The sequence below is a fragment of the Paramormyrops kingsleyae genome, chromosome 24, assembly GCF_048594095.1.
Source record: "Paramormyrops kingsleyae isolate MSU_618 chromosome 24, PKINGS_0.4, whole genome shotgun sequence".
Classification (NCBI taxonomy): domain Eukaryota; kingdom Metazoa; phylum Chordata; class Actinopteri; order Osteoglossiformes; family Mormyridae; genus Paramormyrops; species Paramormyrops kingsleyae.
The window spans coordinates 2305944-2324651 of NC_132820.1; the positions used below are offsets into that span (position 1 = coordinate 2305944).

An 18708-nucleotide genomic window follows, 5' to 3' on the forward strand; every position below is an offset into this window, starting at 1 on the left:
TACAGGGTGTTGTTATAAAAGGGAGGTGTGGTCCTTATACAGTGCGTTGTTGGAGGGGGGGTGTGGTCCTTATACAGTGAGTTGTTGTAAGGGGAGGTGTAGTTCTTGTGCAGTGTGTTGCTGTAAGGGGGAGGTGTGGTCCTTATACAGTGTGTTGTTGTAAGGGGAGGTGCGGTCCTTATGCAGTGTGTTGTTGTAAGGGGAGGTGCTGTCCTTATGCAGTGTTGTTAGAAGGGGAGGTGCGGTCCTTATACAGTGCGTTGTTGGAAGAGGAGGTGCAGTCCTTATGCAGTGTGTTGTTGTAAGGGGAGGTGCGGTCCTTATGCAGTGTGTTGTTGTAATGGGAGGTGCGGTCCTTATGTAGTGTGTTGTTGTAAGGGGAGGTGCGGTCCTTATACATTGTGTTTTCATTAAAGGGAGGTGTGTTCTTTATACAGCGTGTTGTTGTAAAGGGGATTTATGGTTCTTATACAGCAGGGGTGGGGAGCCTGATCCATGGAGGGCCAGTGCAGGGGGTGGGATTTTGGGATGGCCTCTCAATCAGCCAATAACAGTGGGTCCCCAGGACTGGAGTTCAGAACCACTGCTTTATTACTGGCTGATTGAGAGGCGATCCCAAAAACCCGCACCCACACTGGCCCTCCATGGAACAGGTTCCCCAACCCTGTTATACAGGGTGTTGTTATAAAAGGGAGGTGTGGTCCTTATACAGTGTGTTGTTGTAAGGGGAGGTGCGGTCCTTATGCAGTGTGCTGTTGTAAGGGGAGGTGCGGTCCTTATACATTGTGTTTTCATTAAAGGGAGGTGTGTTCTTTATACAGCGTGTTGTTGGAAGGGGAGGTGCGGTCCTTATACAGTGCATTGTTGGAAGGGGAGGTGCGGTCCTTATACAGAGGGTTGTTGGAAGGGGAGGTGCGGTCCTTATACAGTGCATTGTTGGAAGGGGAGGTGCGGTCCTTATACAGTGCGTTGTTGGAAGGGGAGGTGCGGTCCTTATACAGTGCATTGTTAGAAGGGGAGGTGCGGTCCTTATACAGTGCATTGTTGGAAGGGGAGGTGCAGTCCTTATACAGTGCATTGTTGGAAGGGGAGTTGTGTCCTTATACAGTGCGTTGTTGGAAGGGGAGGTGCGGTCCTTATACAGTGCGTTGTTGGAAGGGGAGGTGCGGTCCTTATACAGTGCGTTGTTGGAAGGGGAGGTGCGGTCCTTATACAGTGCATTGTTGGAAGGGGAGGTGCGGTCCTTATACAATGCATTGTTAGAAGGGGAGGTGCGGTCCTTATACAATGCATTGTTAGAAGGGCAGGTTCGGTCCTTATACAGTGCGTTGTTGGAAGAGGAGGTGCGGTCCTTATACAGTGCGTTGTTGGAAGTGGAGGTGCGGTCCTTATACAGTGCGTTGTTGGAAGGGGAGGTGTAGTTCTTGTGCAGTGTGTTGCTGTAAGGGGGCGGTGCGGTCCTTATACAGTGTATTGTTGGAGGGGGGGTGTGGTCCTTGTACAGTGTGTTGTTGGAAGGGGAGGTATAGTCCTTGTACAGTGTGTTGTTGTAAGGGGGAGTTGCCGTCCTTGATCGATGATGTCACTAAATTAGTTTTCCTGCTCCTTATTCCTAATCACTACATAAGATTGAGCTTTATTTTCCTTTCCTGGGGAGAAGCACATCTAGACTCTTCCGAGGCCTGAATGCACACCCAGTAATAACCCTCACACCCAGTAATAACCCTGCCATGATCCGATACCCACTTTCCTTTCTGGTCTTTTCTTCCAATATTTTGTTACTCTCAGCTCATCCCCATCCCCAAACAAAGCTTTCCTTCTTCCACCCTTATGGTTCTGCTCGGCATTCTGCCCCATGAAAATCTTACGCATGAACCCATTTTTTTGCTCGTTAAATGCTAAAATCATTATAGGAGAAAGTTTAAAGAAATTAAATGGTTTGCCTCTATATATGTTTAAATTATATTTAACTACTAGCTGGCAGTGATTTTTCATTAAACTTGACGTGACAGGGAATGGCAGCTGGAAAATAGACCAAATCCTTAACTCATCCTTAAATCACTTCCAGCTCCGCGTATTTGCACACTCACATGCAGGGTCCATTTTCTGTCCAACTCTTCTCTGTTCCTGATTCTTGACCTTATAAAATGTATTTAAAAATCACTCTTCCTTCCCTTTATCACCAAAACCAGACATGGTCCTTCATTGTTCAGACCTGAATGCCTGCTCCTTATCTATGCTATTTTGATTTTTCTAAGAAAAACGTCTCTTTCTTTTTTTTTTGTAGCTGTGTTCTGTGGTTATCAGGAAAGCGTTACAAGGGGAACAGGACACTTGAGTATATTAAATTAATGTGAGAGACCCCTCAGCCATTACGGTAAAGGTTATAAGGGCAACGGGACATGTGAGTATACTGAATTAATGCAGGAGACCCCTCAGCCATTAGGGTTAGGGTTCTAAGGGGACCGGGACACGTGAGTATACTGAATTAATGTGGGAGAGTCCTCAGCCATTAGGGTTAGGGTTCTAAGGGGAACGGGACACGTGAGTACACTGAATTAATGCGGGAGACCCCTCAGCCATTAGGGTTAGGGTTATAAGGGCAATGGGACACGTGAGTACACTGAATTAATGCGGGAGACCCCTCAGCCATTAGGGTTAGGGTTCTAAGGGGAACGGGACACGTGAGTATACTGAATTAATGCAGGAGACCCCTCAGCCATTAGGGTTAGGGTTCTAAGGGCAACGGGACACGTGAGTATACTGAATTAATGCGGGAGACCCCTCAGCCATTAGGGTTAGGGTTCTAAGGGCAATGGGACATGTGAGTATACTGAATTAATGCGGGAGACCCCTCAGCCATTAGGGTTAGGGTTCTAAGGGCAATGGGACATGTGAGTATACTGAATTAATGCAGGAGAGTCCTCAGCCATTAGGGTTAGGGTTCTAAGTGCAACGGGACATGTGAGTATACTGAATTAATGCAGGAGACCCCTCAGCCATTAGGGTTAGGGTTCTAAGGGCAATGGGACATGTGAGTATACTGAATTAATGCAGGAGAGTCCTCAGCCATTAGGGTTAGGGTTCTAAGGGCAACGGGACATGTGAGTATACTGAATTAATGCAGGAGACCCCTCAGCCATTAGGGTTAGGGTTATAAGGGCAATGGGACATGTGAGTATACTGAATTAATACGGGAGACCCCTCAGCCATTAGGGTTAGGGTTCTAAGGGCAACGGGACACGTGAGTATACTGAATTAATGCGTGAGACCCCTCAGCCATTAGGGTTAGGGTTATAAGGGCAACGGGACACGTGAGTATACTGAATTAATGCGGGAGAGTCCGCACCCATTAGGGTTAGGGTTCTAAGGGCAACGCGACACGTGAGTATACTGAATTAATGCGGGAGACCCCTCAGCCATTAGGGTTAGGGTTCTAAGGGGAACGGGACACGTGAGTATACTGAATTAATGCGGGAGACCCCTCAGCCATTAGGGTTAGGGTTCTAAGGGCAACGGGACACGTGAGTATACTGAATTAATGCGGGAGACCCCTCAGCCATTAGGGTTAGGGTTCTAAGAGGAACGGGACTCCAAGCCCCTCAGCCTGCTTCCCATAGCCATTCCAATGCCATCGCTATGCTATGACAGGCTGCTTCACATCTCCCAGGCTGTTGGCTTGAACTCCACCTCTGCTGTAACTATGTGTGGAGTTCGTATGTTCTCCCTGTGTTGCACCGTCTTCCTCCTGCAGTCCAAAGACACGGACTTTAGCTAACTGGCGTCCCTAAAGTGTCCAAATAGTCCAATGTCTATCCCAGCCTCGTGCCTGGTGCTGCCTGGACCTGGCTGAAGATGAGCCCAGACCAGAATAGTGGATAGACGAGGGACAGATATATCTGTGTGTTTATTTATGTGTGTCAGTGTGACTTGTATTATGGTTTGGATATTTTTATTATTTTTTGTTTTTACAATTGTTTTCCATTTTAATTTGTAATCCAGTTTAGTTAGTTTTCAGTATGGTTTAATTAATTTTAATTGATTTTTATTTTAAAGATGTATTTCTATTCACTGTTCATATATTGTCATTGTGCATTTCAGTAATTTTATTTCCAGAGAGAGACTGAAAGCTGTGGAGCTGTTTTATCTATCTGATCTTTAGGGGATCGTACAGGAACATCCAGTGCACATTATGAATTTGCTCAAAACTGGCAAATCATGTCCCAGGTATTACTGACAGTATTAAAGATAAACAAACCATCACTTTAGCTAAATAGAATTAGTCGTAATAAAATTTTTTGATGCTTGCTTTTATTTCATCTAAGTTAGTTTCCATTTCAATATTTATAGCTTAATTTTGTTGTAGGATTTAATTCTTTTAAATCCCAGGATACATCAATGTTTTCTTATAGTTTTATTTTTTTGTCCACAGTAATAACCTTGGTGTGTGCGATGTCTAGTAATTGTCCTGTGTTGTGTGATTCTTTTGTAAGCTTTAACTCCTGCATCCCACAATGCACCGGCGCTGTAATGTAAGGCAGGCCTTCCTACTCTCCTGTGCACCCATACTCATTACAGCCATGTGTCTCTTCAAGCATCCCCATGCAGGGCAGAGAGCTGCAGATTGAAGGTTAAAGAGATGCAGGGCCAGCTGCCAGATCACTAAGGAATTCAGAGGTGCGTGTGTGTGTGTGTGTGTGTGTGTGTGTGTGTGTGTGTGTGTGTGTGGCTGGTGCATAATGATGAGAATCACACAGAATCAGTCTGAACGAGCATTCGCTCATCAGCAGGCACTAACATCCACAGCGCATATTACAGATTCCATGATGCGCACAGCTTAATGCAGCTCCCAATATTTAATATTAAGGGCTAATATTAAACCCATTTGAAGCCTGTAAAAATTGGTAGCAATTATGTGTGGTAAAACTGTCTTATGAAGACGAGAGTGAATTGGTATATCTGTGAAGAAAAGAGGATTTATGTTGGCATTTATCTGACCGGTGTCTTATATATGAATAACAATTAGTTTATTTGCAAATCAAAATTAATACTACAGTATTAACTGTGTTTTTTAATCCTTAATGTTAGGAAAACCTTTATTACACTGAGAAGTGACATATACATCACTATTAAATAGCCATAATTAAACATTAAATAAAACCACATCTGGTATATTTTTCCTAGGATCCCTGCATAAATCCTCTTTGCTCTGTTAAAGTTCTCAAATGCAAATGGTTAATCTCATTTTCCCCTCACATTTCATTTCTTCAATTTCGTATTTCACTACAACAAATTAGCATTAGGAGCAGAATATATTAGGCCTATTCACTACTAAATCACAGCTCTCAGATAAGTACCAATGCATCTTCAGTGTTGAACGCTCCTGATTTCAAATACAAATCGAGGTCTATGGATTATACATCCATCTTCCAGCAGACCAGTAGCTCTTCTCCTGTGGCCTAAGGTATTTTCCTCCTGTTTTGGGTTCTTTAACTGGTACCCTTGAGCCCATAACAGTGACCCCAGTGATAACAGACACTGTACGGCCAAAAGTATGCGGACACCAGCTTATCCAACATCTCATTATGAAGCCGAAGGTATCAACGTGAACTTGGTCCATGCTTTGTTGCTGTAACAGCCTGTATCCTTCTGGGAAGGCTTCCTGTTAGATGCTGTCATGTTGCTGGTGGGATTCACTGCCATTCAGGTTAGGTATCGATGTTGGGTGATCAGGTCCCTTACTGGGAGCTTCTCTGTCCGACCACTTTGCAGCTGAACTGGCTATCGGACATTCTCACCCTCGCAGTCACTTCACTCTCGCTCCTCACTCAGGGCAGCTATAGCAGGGTAGCGATGGGGCAACCTGGCTTGCTGGAAAGAGGGCGTCCTACCATGGTGCCAAGTAGAAAGACACCAACCTCTTCTATGTGACCACCCAATATGCTGCTAATGTCTGCATGACTGTGTCTGCATGACTGTGTCTGCATGACTGTGTCTGCATGACTGTGTGCTTAACTGTACACCTGTGACTGTCCACGTACTTTTGACCTTTACTGCCCAGAACCCCTATACCAGTGGCCCGTGGACCAGGGTGACACTAGCTGCACTAACTCCACATTATGCCTAGTGAGCAGAACAGCGGCTTGTCACGTTCAGCTAAGATGAGAGGCGCTTTCCAGGGGAAGAGCAGACATTGGTGGTTTTCTGTGAATCTTGAAGGTGGCCATGTATGCGTGCCTGCAATCCAGTGAAATAACTGAGCAAGCCAATCAGCCGCGGTGATCAATGACCGCATAACAAGGGCCAGTTTGTCGCTGGAAAATTGTTCAGCTTTGGCAAACTTCCTGTTAGATTCCCTGTCTTTGACCTTCTTTCTCTCCGTGGCACCGCTTGGATGTCGTTGCATATAACATTCACCCCATCTGGCGAGTCAGAAGATGGTAGCCAGCTAGATGGTTAGCAGAAGATGCTGCTTCAGCACCTCCTAAATAAGGAACGTGTGAATTTAATATTTAGGGTAGTGACTGTTTGTGAAAGGCAGTGATTTGTGTGGTGGTTAACACAGCCTCTGGTTCCTTCACATAGCTATTCAAAGATGATTATTTACTCTTACTGAGGGTCTGCCTTTTGTAATGTAATGGGCAGAAAACAATCATGAGCTCTGAACACATTTGGGAGGAAATTTCACGTGTGCATCACAAGACCCTGTGCAGGCCCTTGGAACCCTGACAACAACAGTGAGCCAAACAATGAGAATAGCAGCAGAGTAGTGAACGGGGACTCTGCGCATTCTACACCCGCACCGCAGACAACACAGCGCAACGGGCCGCGGCAGCGGCCAGCCCCAGAAACCAAAGCGAGAGGGAGAGCAGAAAAGCGTACCTTCAGCAGAGGATTTGGAGAAGGTCTGAGAAGCGAATCCAGGAGCTGGACCAGAGGACAGGACAAGGGTAGGACGAACAGGGTGGAGGTACAGAGAACACAACATGATGACAGGAAGCAGAACGAAAAGGGGGAAATCCAGAAGAGGATAGGAAGGGACTGATGCAGATATAGCAGGTAGTGTGTGTGTGCATGCATGTGTGTGTGTGTCTCTCTGATTGTGTGGATTAGGTTTATATTACACTGTGGGGGCAAATCTCCAACAATGTAATAAAAACATGCTTTTTTTTGACGTTGTGGGGACAATTTTTGGGTCCCCACAAAGATATGTGACTGCATTCAAAAAAGTAAAAATGCTAAAAGTCTCGTATTTTTGTTTGGCTACTTGTGATTAAGGTTAGGGCTGGGTAGGGGTTACGGCTGTCCAGTTATGATTAGAGGTTTGCCCATAGAAATTAATGGAGAGTCCCCACAAAGATATAATTACAAACCCGTGTGTGTGTGTGTGTGTGTGTGTCATTTTTTTGAGGAAGTGGTGGTAGAAGTCTGGGAGGAATTGGGAGTCGGATTCGGGTACTTAAAAAAAATATATAAAACAAAAAACATATGGACTCATACCTTGGTTGTTTAACATCAGGTGCGCCAGACCTTGAAGGAAAGAACAGAAAAAAAAAGAAAGGAAGGAAAAAGGAGGTCATAAAAGGCACGGGAAGAAAAGAAGCATTGTCACAACGTTGGACTGCAGTTTGTGACAGACATCCTGGGGCAGAGAAGGATGTCAGAGTTCAAATCAAACCAAAAGGAAGGAAATCAAAAACGAATAAACATTTCTTGAGTGGGGTGTGGGAGGCAAAAGAAAAAAGCATTTAAATTTGCGCAACTACCGAAGGTGATTGCTCATATAAATGCTTTTTTTCCTAATGGAACACAGACGAAACTGTTTGGCAGATCAGTTCTTTCAGTTCAACTTTGTTTTCATCCACTTTCTTATAAATATATATGGATATATTTCCTTGAATATCCATCAAGCATTGTAACATGAACAGGACAGTAATCAAACAATCACAGACAGGGAAAACCGTTTTAGTAAAGCGTACATTATCCCATCAAAAGGAACAAACCAACAGGTTCATGTTCTTTGGGTAACAGCCACTGCACGCCATGCATCAAAGACCTCCAGGCACCACTGAAGAAGCAAGAAGAGGAATGCAAACACAGTGCAGTAAGACCACCGATTGCACACTGCAAAATGCTAGCTAACGTTGCAATTTATGCAATTTCCCATCAGCGTGCGTCTCAGCATTACGATTCCGCAAGTCTCACAGCGTGAGCGATGGCACAGTGAACGGGGAGAGACACTGCAGCCAGATCTCCAGAATTAACATACAACACAGACAGGCTTCCAGTGCCAAGCTGGCTCACTCAATGCTACCATCAGCAGCATCGGGGAATCCAATGCACTGCAGTTGGTCCACTGCAGAAGCCCCAACGCCAGCAGTGGGGCCTCAGAAGCTCAACACATCCCAGCCAACGCAAACAACAGCATCAATAACCTTCACATCGGCTGAAAATCCATAGTATGCGTCTTCAAAGTCGACAAGCTAGAGCAGATATCCTTGATAATAATTAGTAAAAATTTGGTGACAAGAATACAAGAAAACGCAATCAGTGCATGAGCGGATCTTGGAAAGTTTATTTTTTTCCTGCCACTGAAGAGCATGGTGGTTTAAGTACACTCTCACTCCAGAAGTTTCACGCTTGAACCTCTCCTCCAGATTATTTCCTACAGGTCTCCCCGCATGTTGTACGTGTCCTGGGTGTGCATAAGGGCCCAGAGCTCCACACCACGGGCACTACTGCATCTCGCACTGTATGATTCCCCAAAAGCACTTCTTATCGTGGTGCCTCTAAACGGATAAGCAGGCACCAAGATCTATGGAGGAGTATGTGATACTGTGGAAGTAATCCAACAACCAGTGTAGTTATAGCGATAAAACCTAACATCTCAGAGCTCCATTGCAAGTATGGAGACCACAAGCCAGAGTTTGTCATTTCCCACAATTCCTGGTGAGTGCTTTCCCATCAGCTTGCTCACTCTTCTGCTTTTTGTAGATCTCATGGGGAAAAGAAAAGGTCGAGGGACCTTGGTCTATCGATATTGTTTTCTCCATTTTGAAAAATCATCAAACTGTAGCACAGATTCTAAATGCTGAACATGTCAACCCGGAGAAGAGAATCATTTCTGCATGATCTTCAGAGATATTCATGAGCTGCCAAGTGTCTCAGCTATTCTCTCCAATGACATCTCATGAAAGCAGTGCAGTTACCTTGTGAATCCTACATTTCTTCATGCAACGCAACAGTACAAAAAAGTACAAAAGAGAAATGCTATTATGGGCTATAATTCCCCATGAAATACTGACTGCAATGCTCACTTGACTCTTGCATGCTGCAGTCTTGAAACTGAAGGTCAGCCCTGGTTAATTTCAGGGTTGGACAGAAGTCCCATTCCTATCGTCAGAATCATCAGATATAAAGTTATAAATGAAGATGCTGTCAGTTGAGCACCTTTCAGCAAGTCGGCTGGTGGTCATTTTCACCTCTTAGGTACATTAATTTAGACCATCGACACTTGTGAAAGCAGAGAGTGGCTCTTTAACCTGAGCCACGGATGGTTATGTAATGTGCTGCGTCCTTTAATAGTTTAATTCCAAACTGCACTCTGTCTGCATAAGCAGCTCATATTAATTCAACGGGGGATTTGAACAGAAATGAAGAACTTAGAAAGCAAATGGGTAGAGACCCACCATTCGCCTGGAGACGCCTTAATAAACACATAAATCCAACAGTTATACAGTAGTTAGCACTGCTTATGTGATAAAAAATGACAATGCGGGGAAAAAAACAATGTAATCATATTAACCTGAACGCGATCAATAAAAAATTAAGGAACATTTACACGGTGGTACGTTGCGTGTCGGCAGTCAGACGGCGATATGAATGCACATTCAGATTGAAAGAGACATTGCTTTGGCTCCATGATTGATGCTGTTATTTACAAGGTGGTCTGCATAACCTGACGGTGACTGAAGTCTGATGCAGACGCCTGACACGTTCATAAAAGCCTAAAAAAAGAATCAGCTCCATTTCTAACTCAAGCAGACAGCGCTAATTTTAACAGACAGCTACATCACAGTTATGCCCCGTGCAGAACCAAACTGGACAATGATTTCTTAGAGATTTAAAACTTCAATGGCTAAGGGTCAGAGATGTATCTTTAATAATGATTTTAAATGAGAATACTACTGTCCAGCTACCATGGGGAACATGCTGTATATTTGCCCCTCTTGCTTTCCTAGACTTGCCAGAGTCTTTGGCAATAGTGTCACTTATCAAACACTCTCCATCTGCTCGATGGCCTTTATAAATCAGCCTCCGCCATTCCTACAACATCGGGTGCATTTAGCACACAGCGGCTTCTTAAAAGAAAAAGAGGCAGAAGCGAAAAAATCAACCCACTGGGCTAGTGTTTGGCAGAGCTGGCAGGGAGCAAAAATGTGGACTGTCTGGGGTTCCCTGGGGACTGGGTTGAGAAATACTGCATTAGGTGACATAGACGGCTGCCTAGGGCGCCCCCTACTGAGGGGGTGCCAACTTAGCAGGCTGATTTCACCCCGCTGGTGGTGCGACTTGCCTAGGGTGGCACGTTCTCGCCAAAGTTTAGGAACCTAATTCCTGGTTCCGAGTTCCTGGCCCATATCTGACCCTCATGTGTCACTGTCCCACCGCACAACAGGAACTGAGACTTTTATGCTTAATAAGCACTGGAATCGCAAAAGGCTGGTAGATCAAACTTCACATGTAATTTCACACAAAACTACACCGCCATCCCAAAACAATGGAGGATGAAAAAGTAATTTTGTTAGTTATTTGGTTTGTTATTGGGCCGATGATTAAACTGGTCTGAAGATTATAATATATGGTATATTGGTTCAATATATTATATTGGTATAATAAAAAATATATTGGTTGAAAACGGAACATAGCATTTCATTTATACGGCTCACGAGATATTTATAATTGGCCAGAAGATCAATTTTTTAGTTTTTCATAGAATAAAAAACGATGTGAAGTTATTCCGCTAATACGCGGCAACACATTTCACCGCCACACCGGTGATATTAGACGGAAGTATATCGGTCATCGATCAAATTTTCCGATGTATAAATTTGGAGACACAAGCAAAAACAGGATGAATTTAACGTAACTGTGATACAGAAATAATTCCATCTACTCAGCTTTTGCTCCCCTACTTCACTCTCTTTGCCTTACTCCCAAGTCAGTACCGGTAATTGTGGTTAACCAATCAGGAAAAGTTATCATTATCAGCCCCTCCCAGTAGTTCTTGATCAAGCGGGACAGATGTTCCTGAAAAAGGTTCCTACGATGGGAACCCAACAGAAGTTCATGGTTCTTGAAAAATGTTCTGGTTCCTGAAAAAGGTTCCTGCAGTGGGAAAGTGGCCATGGTATCGGGCTGGTCCTGCTGGTTAGAAACCAGTCAGCAAAGTAGCATGAGCTCATTAGTATGGATCCTGAGGAACATCGCGAGTGCCCGAGCCGTCGCCTCCCCCCTTTGTTCTGTCCTCCGTAATGCTCCTCATTAAAAAGATAACACAGCAATAAAATGATAATGGCAATGCTATGTACCAAATTACTGTGCCCCCACGCTCCTGTTGCCACTGCAGATTAGCACTGAAGGTTAGTCCTGTCCGCTATGTTAAAGAAATGCGATTAGAGGTCCGCAAATTGCAGAACAAAATGCTGAGATTGTCCAAAGTAAGGAATAAAAGTTACGAAATAACAGATAAATGGTATAATACAAAATTCCCGGTAAAATGGAGGAGGGGAAACAAAAACGATACACGATGGCAGCGCCAGGAACAGAAGGAGTGCGGACAGCTTGCTGAACGAGCAGACAGGCCCCTTTCCGGGGATCTGTTTACAACGTACCTGCAACAAGGACAGACACCTCCCTGGGCCTGGCAGCAGCATCGTGTCAGAGCGAACAGGTCCAAACAGCAACGTAAACATCTCCACATGACACGCGACCTGGGAAGGCAGGCCTGCAACGAGGGCCCAAACAGCCCGTGAGCTAAATTGCGAGTGGAAACGCCCGGATTTCAAGGTAAGCAAGTGTAAAGCGTACAGTCATTTATTTATTAATCCCCCGCCCGTCCGAATTAGCATACCTCAAGCTTTCTTTAATTAAACTCTACGAGCCTTTTGGTAATTAATTTAAAAGTAGGTTATGCCACACAAGCGTACTCTCCTAAAATTCCCCTCATTCAATCATAACAAATCAGTCACCGTTCCTGTTTATCTATGGCAAACCATCTAAAAAGGAGAGGTTATTTTTCTTAATTATTGTGTTGCCAATTGTGATTAATAGCTATTTAAGCAATTGCTCACAATTGCAAATTGTGGGGCTAATGCAGACGCGTGAGTGGAACTGACAAGACGTGGTCTGGGTGGGACCCTCTTAATTAGCCGACGCTGACTGAATAATCAGCGTAAATAAAACATTATCCCGCCGTTGAAGGGCTGCGACGCCGCCAGCCTCACTCATCTCGCCGCCATCGCCGTGACGTGTGGGATGCGTTTGCTCGCCCCGTCAGCAGCAGCTGCTGACGAACCGCGGTAATGACTGATACATAACGTAGAATGGGCACTCAAACCCACATTCGTAACCAGCTAGCTAAAAAAAATCATGCGAAGCTTGTTCACAGCGGCTGCTGACGAACCGCGGTAATGACTGATACATAACGGAGAACGGGCACTCAAACCCACATTCGTAACCAGCTAGCTAAAAAAAATCACGCGAGGCTTGTTCACAGCAGCTGCTGACGAACCGCGGTAATGACTGATACATAACGGAGAACGGGCACTCAAACTCACATTCGTAACCAGCTAGCTAAAGAAAATCACGCGAGGCTTGTTCACAGCGGCTGCTTTCTATTGCAGCAACGACGTCAACCTTAGGTGGACAGCTTCGTAAAGAACATTGGCGTTTTTTTATACATTTATTTTTATATTTTTATCTGTTGTTGTGTTCGCAGAGAGTGCTTGCACATTCACAGTACGAAATCAATTACTTTAATGTCAAAATGAGGAAAAAATCACATCAAAAACAACATTTTGTGAGTATTTTAGTGTGCTGGCTTTTTAGCTGTTAGTTTGTTATTTTCACTCTAGAACATTCCGGAGCCACAGCTCATTCTTCATCCTCCTCCCCTAGTTTATCCTCCTCACCTGCCTGTTTGATGAAAACGCACCACGTGACCAGATATCATCTTTGCTATTATTAGTAAACATTTTTTATAATGCAGATAGGATTTGCATCTTAAAGGCAAGTTACTTTGAAAATAACACGATTTTGAGGTTTGGATTCCTCTATCTTGCTCTTCAGATTTTAATCTTGCTTCTAAACTTTTCTTTAATGATTAAATATTTGCGGTTCCAGGCCCCCGCTGTACAGAGAGCAAGTTGGGGGAGCCATAAAGACAATTTCCCCATGGGGATCGCTAAAGTATTTATTATTATTAAATATATACATCTTAAATATGTATACTTATATGTACAAACATGAATTGTTTCTGCTGGGAAGCACATTGAAGCTCCATATAAATAGTGGTAAAACAAACATGATCAAACACATGGTCTGCTAGTCTAGACGGCACAATGACGTGGGCCAATGGGAAGCGAGCTGAACCTGCCTGCCATGCATGAGCTCTACGGAGACTACACACTACACTGCCTGGAGCATCTGATGCGAGGATACACACTTCCTTGGCCGCCCATGAATCTGAGCTGTTGACAGCTCCATATATATTTAATACAAAACATTAAGGAGCCACTTACAAGAGGAAAGAGAGAACGTAACAGCTCTGAGTACATTACAGTCGTCTCCATTGCTACTGAGAGACCAATGGATAATATACATCTCTCGTACCCTGAAACAACACAAGCATGAAAGAGTTTAAAATCAGAAATACACACGAGGGCAGTTTGAATCGTATGACTTTAAAAAAAGGTTAAATCTAGCTACTTTCCAGAATTCAGATGCCTTCGGGTGGTTCCGCAAGTCACGTGGATAAAAGCACCCAAGAGCGGCTCGTAAAAGCATCATTAGCTTCGAGTTTCACATTTCAGAATCAGCGGGGAGCGCTGTGCACGAAACAGGGAGACGGAATAGAATAATCCTTCCAGTTTGCCGTTACGTAAAACCGCTTTTTGGGCAGAACAGAGTGGAAAACAGAAGAAAGCAGAACCAATCAAGGAACGCAACAAGTCTGGGAAACAGTAAAATCACCACACAGCGTGAAAGGATTCGAGCCAAGCTTAAATGGTAAAGGAATAGAAAATAAAGTAATTAAATAAGGGTCGCACGATGCGTTAGCGGGGAGATAATTAGGGAGGGCGTTCAGGCCAGAAAAACCCAGTGAAACGTTATGGTAGGCCTCTGTCTGTCAGGCTCGGCAGACAAAGAATCATCGTCTATGGCAGAGAAAGAAGAATGAGCAGGTGGAACACTTTGATTGCAGTGGGAAGGTCTTCCCACCACTGGATAGCGGCAGATGGGGGGGGGGCGCGAACGCGGCAGTGATGGCTTATAAGCACTTTGAACCTCTACACGGGGCATCCAAGCGGTTTGGAATAAAAACAGTCAGACTGTGCTTGTGGTGGTCCAGTGCAGGCGGCGGAAAAGACGCGGACAAAGAAGCCGGCGGTGGCCCGGAGCCCATCGGACCCAAAGGCTCGGAGGGCTTCGGGCTCTGGGCCACACCATGAATAGAGGGGCATAATAAGCTGGCAGCGTGACGCGGTCTCGGGGCTCGCTTTGTGTTTGGCTTATCAATCACGCGCCATCACGGAAAAGCCCAGAACGCTGCCAGATCCGAAGCTGCAGAGCCTCCCGGAAAGGGACACCCCCCCCCCCCCCCCAAACTAATGGATAATTTTTAGTCAGAGACAAGTGCTGCTAACAGCTTTGACACTCGGGTACGAATCCTCACGGTACTTTGCTTGTTGGACTGTCTTTATGCCGCCCAAGTCTTGGGTTATTAATGTCTGACAGAGGTGACCATTTCAGGTCCAGAAAGTACAAATCTAAACCAGGATTTCATTGCAACCAACCAGTCACAGAGTACTCAACTGGTTGGTTGAAACAAAATCTTGGTCTGGATTTTTACTTTCTGGACCTGAAATGTCCACCTCTGATATTTGACAACGACTCTTTGCAGTGGCTTGGTGTCTCTGTGGCTAGTGCTGTTGCTTCCGAGGTTAGGGGTTCGAATCCATCCTGCCTCCACTTTATGAGTGTGGAGTCTGCAGGTAGGCAAATTAGCCGCCCCCCCCCCCCCCTGCCATGACCATGTCCAGGTGGACAACTGCACTACCATCTCTATTTGTGACCCTAATATCACACGCACTTGATTTCTCATTGCGTTTTTGTACAACCGCTATAGTGAAGTGAAGCAAGCACACAGCCAGACCAGCGCTGAGTGTGTTCTGTGTCATTCCAAAGGCACTCTGACCTCTGAGATATTTTTACAGCTGCAGGTAAATGTCAGCCCTCACCAAGTTTATCTAAAGCCCACTGTGGTCCTCAGCCACGGTTCTCCTTTTTAGTCTCAAAACAGAAGCAGTTCAGAGGTCTGTGCAGAATAAAAGGTTTTATAGTGACATTATTTCCCGCCAAGATTGATCTTATTTCATTGTGTACATCCAGTGAACCACGTTAACTCTTTTTTCGCACCCATGTTTTGAAGTGCTCAGTCGATCAACATATCTCAGTGAATTTGGTAGGTTGGTAGATGATAATTTTTGGGCACAAATGGTATCTGTACTATCCCTCACAGTTTGACACTTTGTTCCGATCGCTGACCCAGTTCAAATAAACTTCTTGACAGAATTAATGAAACAAGTCAATGAAACAAAATTATCTCTGGTTCTTGAATTTAAACCTATGGTCTCACGTCCATTTTATCAAACTCCAAACCTCGATGGCCAGCCACTGACCCACTATTGATTTTTTTTTTCCTCAGTATTCAGACACATCTGAGGAAACTAGAAATTAGTTTGGAAACTCACTAGAGATGGTATATATTCATGCCAGATATGATTGGCTGTCTCGCCCCAGAGTAAACAAGTTGGCATGTAAAGAATTGGGCCATGTGAAAGACACATCCTGTTCAGACAGGAAACACCTTTATAACCAGCTTGCCTGTTTGTCCTCCAGTATATCAGACTGACCTTGATGAAAGCACACTTGATTCAGACTGGATTTTTTAAATGGTAATATTTGTTATTCAAGTGCCAGTGAAAAGTGCCATATTTCCTTTGGTCTGGATCCAACAGCTTAGCTGAAGAGCGAGAATACCAGAGAGCCATAAGGAATTCCCCTGCCTGCAACCAAACACTTCTTGGGATTGACACAACACCTACTGAGCATCTTTCCGAAAGATGCTTTTATGAACGGCAGTGCGACGGACATATGGTGAAACTGCCTCGCTGTTTAGAGCATCAAGAAACCTATGTGGAAAGTTTATAAATTTACCTTAAACAAGATGCACTTCATTGCTAGGGATGAGTCTAGACACTCGTTTAAAAATGCCTTATTCATTTGAGCTAATTAAAAGGTAAGATGTAATGACACATGTGCCCAGCGCTCAGTAATTAACTTGGCATTCAGGTTGTTTTTGCTGTCAGAACCTCTTTACTCATGTCTTTTTATACGACTGATAATCAAATGGAAAGAGATGTGACTTTAAAAAAAAAATAAAAAACTGCAAGCAAAGGTGAAAGCAGAGGTCATGCTTCTGAATTGCTTCAACTGACTAAAAATGTAGTCTGACAAGTGTTACTTTGGTTAAAATCAAGTGAACTGCTTCTGGATTAGGGGTGAAGGCGGACAAACCACAGATGAGCTCTGTGTTGATATTATGATATGTAGAAGTAGCTCAGGTCCAGCAGAGTAGTTGTAGCTGAGGCCCGGTAGGAGAGTCGTAGCTGAGGCCCGACAGGAGAGTCGTGGCTGAGACCCAGCAGGGTAGTCTTAGCTCAGGTCCAGCAGAGTAGTCATACTGTAGCTGAGGCCCGACAGGAGAGTCGTGGCTGAGACCCAGCAAGGTAGTCTTAGCTCAGGTCCAGCAGAGTAGTCATACTGTAGCTGAGGCCCGACAGGAGAGTCGTGGCTGAGACCCAGCAGGGTAGTCTTAGCTCAGGTCCAGCAGAGTAGTCATAGCTGAGGCCCGGTAGGAGAGTCGTAGCTGAGGTCCGACAGGAGAGTCGTGGCTGAGACCCAGCAGGGTAGTCTTAGCTCAGGTCCAGCAGAGTAGTCATAGCTGAGGCCCGGTAGGAGAGTCGTAGCTGAGGTCCGACAGGAGAGTTGTGGCTGAGACCCAGCAGGATAGTCTTAGCTGAAGCCCAGCAATGTAGTCGTAGCTGAGGCCTGGCAGGGTAGTCCTTTTGTTGCCGGTAGCGCATGCCCTGCCCCCAACTATGGCAAGGCCCCGTCACTGGACGGTGCGGTATCCTCGAGTGCAGCTACGGAAAGCCAGCAGCAGCAGAACATCACCTCCAGCAATCTAAGGATGGTTTCTTATTACAGGTAGGTCTCAACTGACGTAATAATCTGTTCCACAAACCCTTAAGTAAGTCACAATTGAGTATTTACAATAAAACTACCCTTATAAAGGGTTGATTAATGGTTTATACTCAGGTTATTAATTAGGTTATAACACTGTAAATAATTAATAGACAATCATAAGCAAGGCATAACACAATTTTTAAATTATGATTAATGAGTTATTCCCATTTATAAATGGCAAAAGGGAGTCTTATTGTAAAGTGGTACCAAAAATAATAATTCATATGCAGGTATAATCTCGCTGTAACAGTTCATGGAGAACTCGATTCAATTAAAGCGAGGAGTGAGTCTCGGTCCCAGCCCAGCAGCACCGGCCTGTGGTCCACAGGGACAGGGATTAGTTCGGGCCGGAAGCACGGTTGGAGACTAAGCGCCTTCGAACCCTTGCGGTCTCCATGACAAATTTCTTATCTGCACCAGGAATATGAATGTGCACTGGGGGAGACACTGTCCTCTTCAAGCTAACAACGTGTCTTCACTGGGGCTGCAGCTCTGTCTGTACTTGTGCGTATCGTTTATCATGCGGAGTTTACCTGCAACTCTGCTATTATTTACTGCTATTATTTACTGCAATGATCCCCCTCCCCCCCAGAAAGTGCATATTATACTACAAGATTAATAATGTACTGCTAGAAAATGGACCAGGTGTGTAACATTGTGACAAATGTTATATCCATTTTCCATAATTGTTACACCAGACTGGGGACCCGGAGCGTGCCCCAGGAGGGGGGGGGGCACCCAGGACAGGGCGCCAGCCCACTGCAGGGGACAGACACACCGAGACAAACCTGAAATAACAATTAGCAAAGCAATAAAATGAATCTCCTCAAGTACAATCAACATAAACAACAGATTGTTTAACACGATGTCCTATGGCCTCACTACTGCCCTGAGCAGTGCACAGCTTAGTGAAAAGTTACGTGTGACCTCAGCATTACAGTGTTGAATTAAATGTGACCCCAGCATTATAATGTCGGGTTTAGTGTGACCTCAGCATCATAATGTCGGGTTCAGTGTGTCCACAGCATCATTATGTTGGGTTTAGTGTGTCTTCAGCATCATAATGTCGGGTTTAGTGTGACCTCAGCATCATAATGTCGGGTTCAGTGTGACCCC

General features: G+C 44.7%; 1 protein-coding gene across 3 annotated transcripts in view; it reads right to left on the bottom strand.

Moving 5' to 3' along the window:
• The window catches only part of LOC111855424 (neurexin-2-like), a 589098-nt gene that overhangs the window by 424792 nt on the left and 145598 nt on the right, over nucleotides 1–18708 (bottom strand). For 2 of the 3 annotated variants that reach the window (XM_072706252.1, XM_023834418.2), the window contains exon 5: nucleotides 7501–7530. The exons of the other annotated variant lie outside the window; for it this stretch is intronic. In XM_072706252.1, coding sequence (XP_072562353.1) covers nucleotides 7501–7530 — 30 coding nt within the window. The remainder of the gene's footprint in view (nucleotides 1–7500; nucleotides 7531–18708) is intronic. 3 annotated transcript variants of the gene reach the window in all.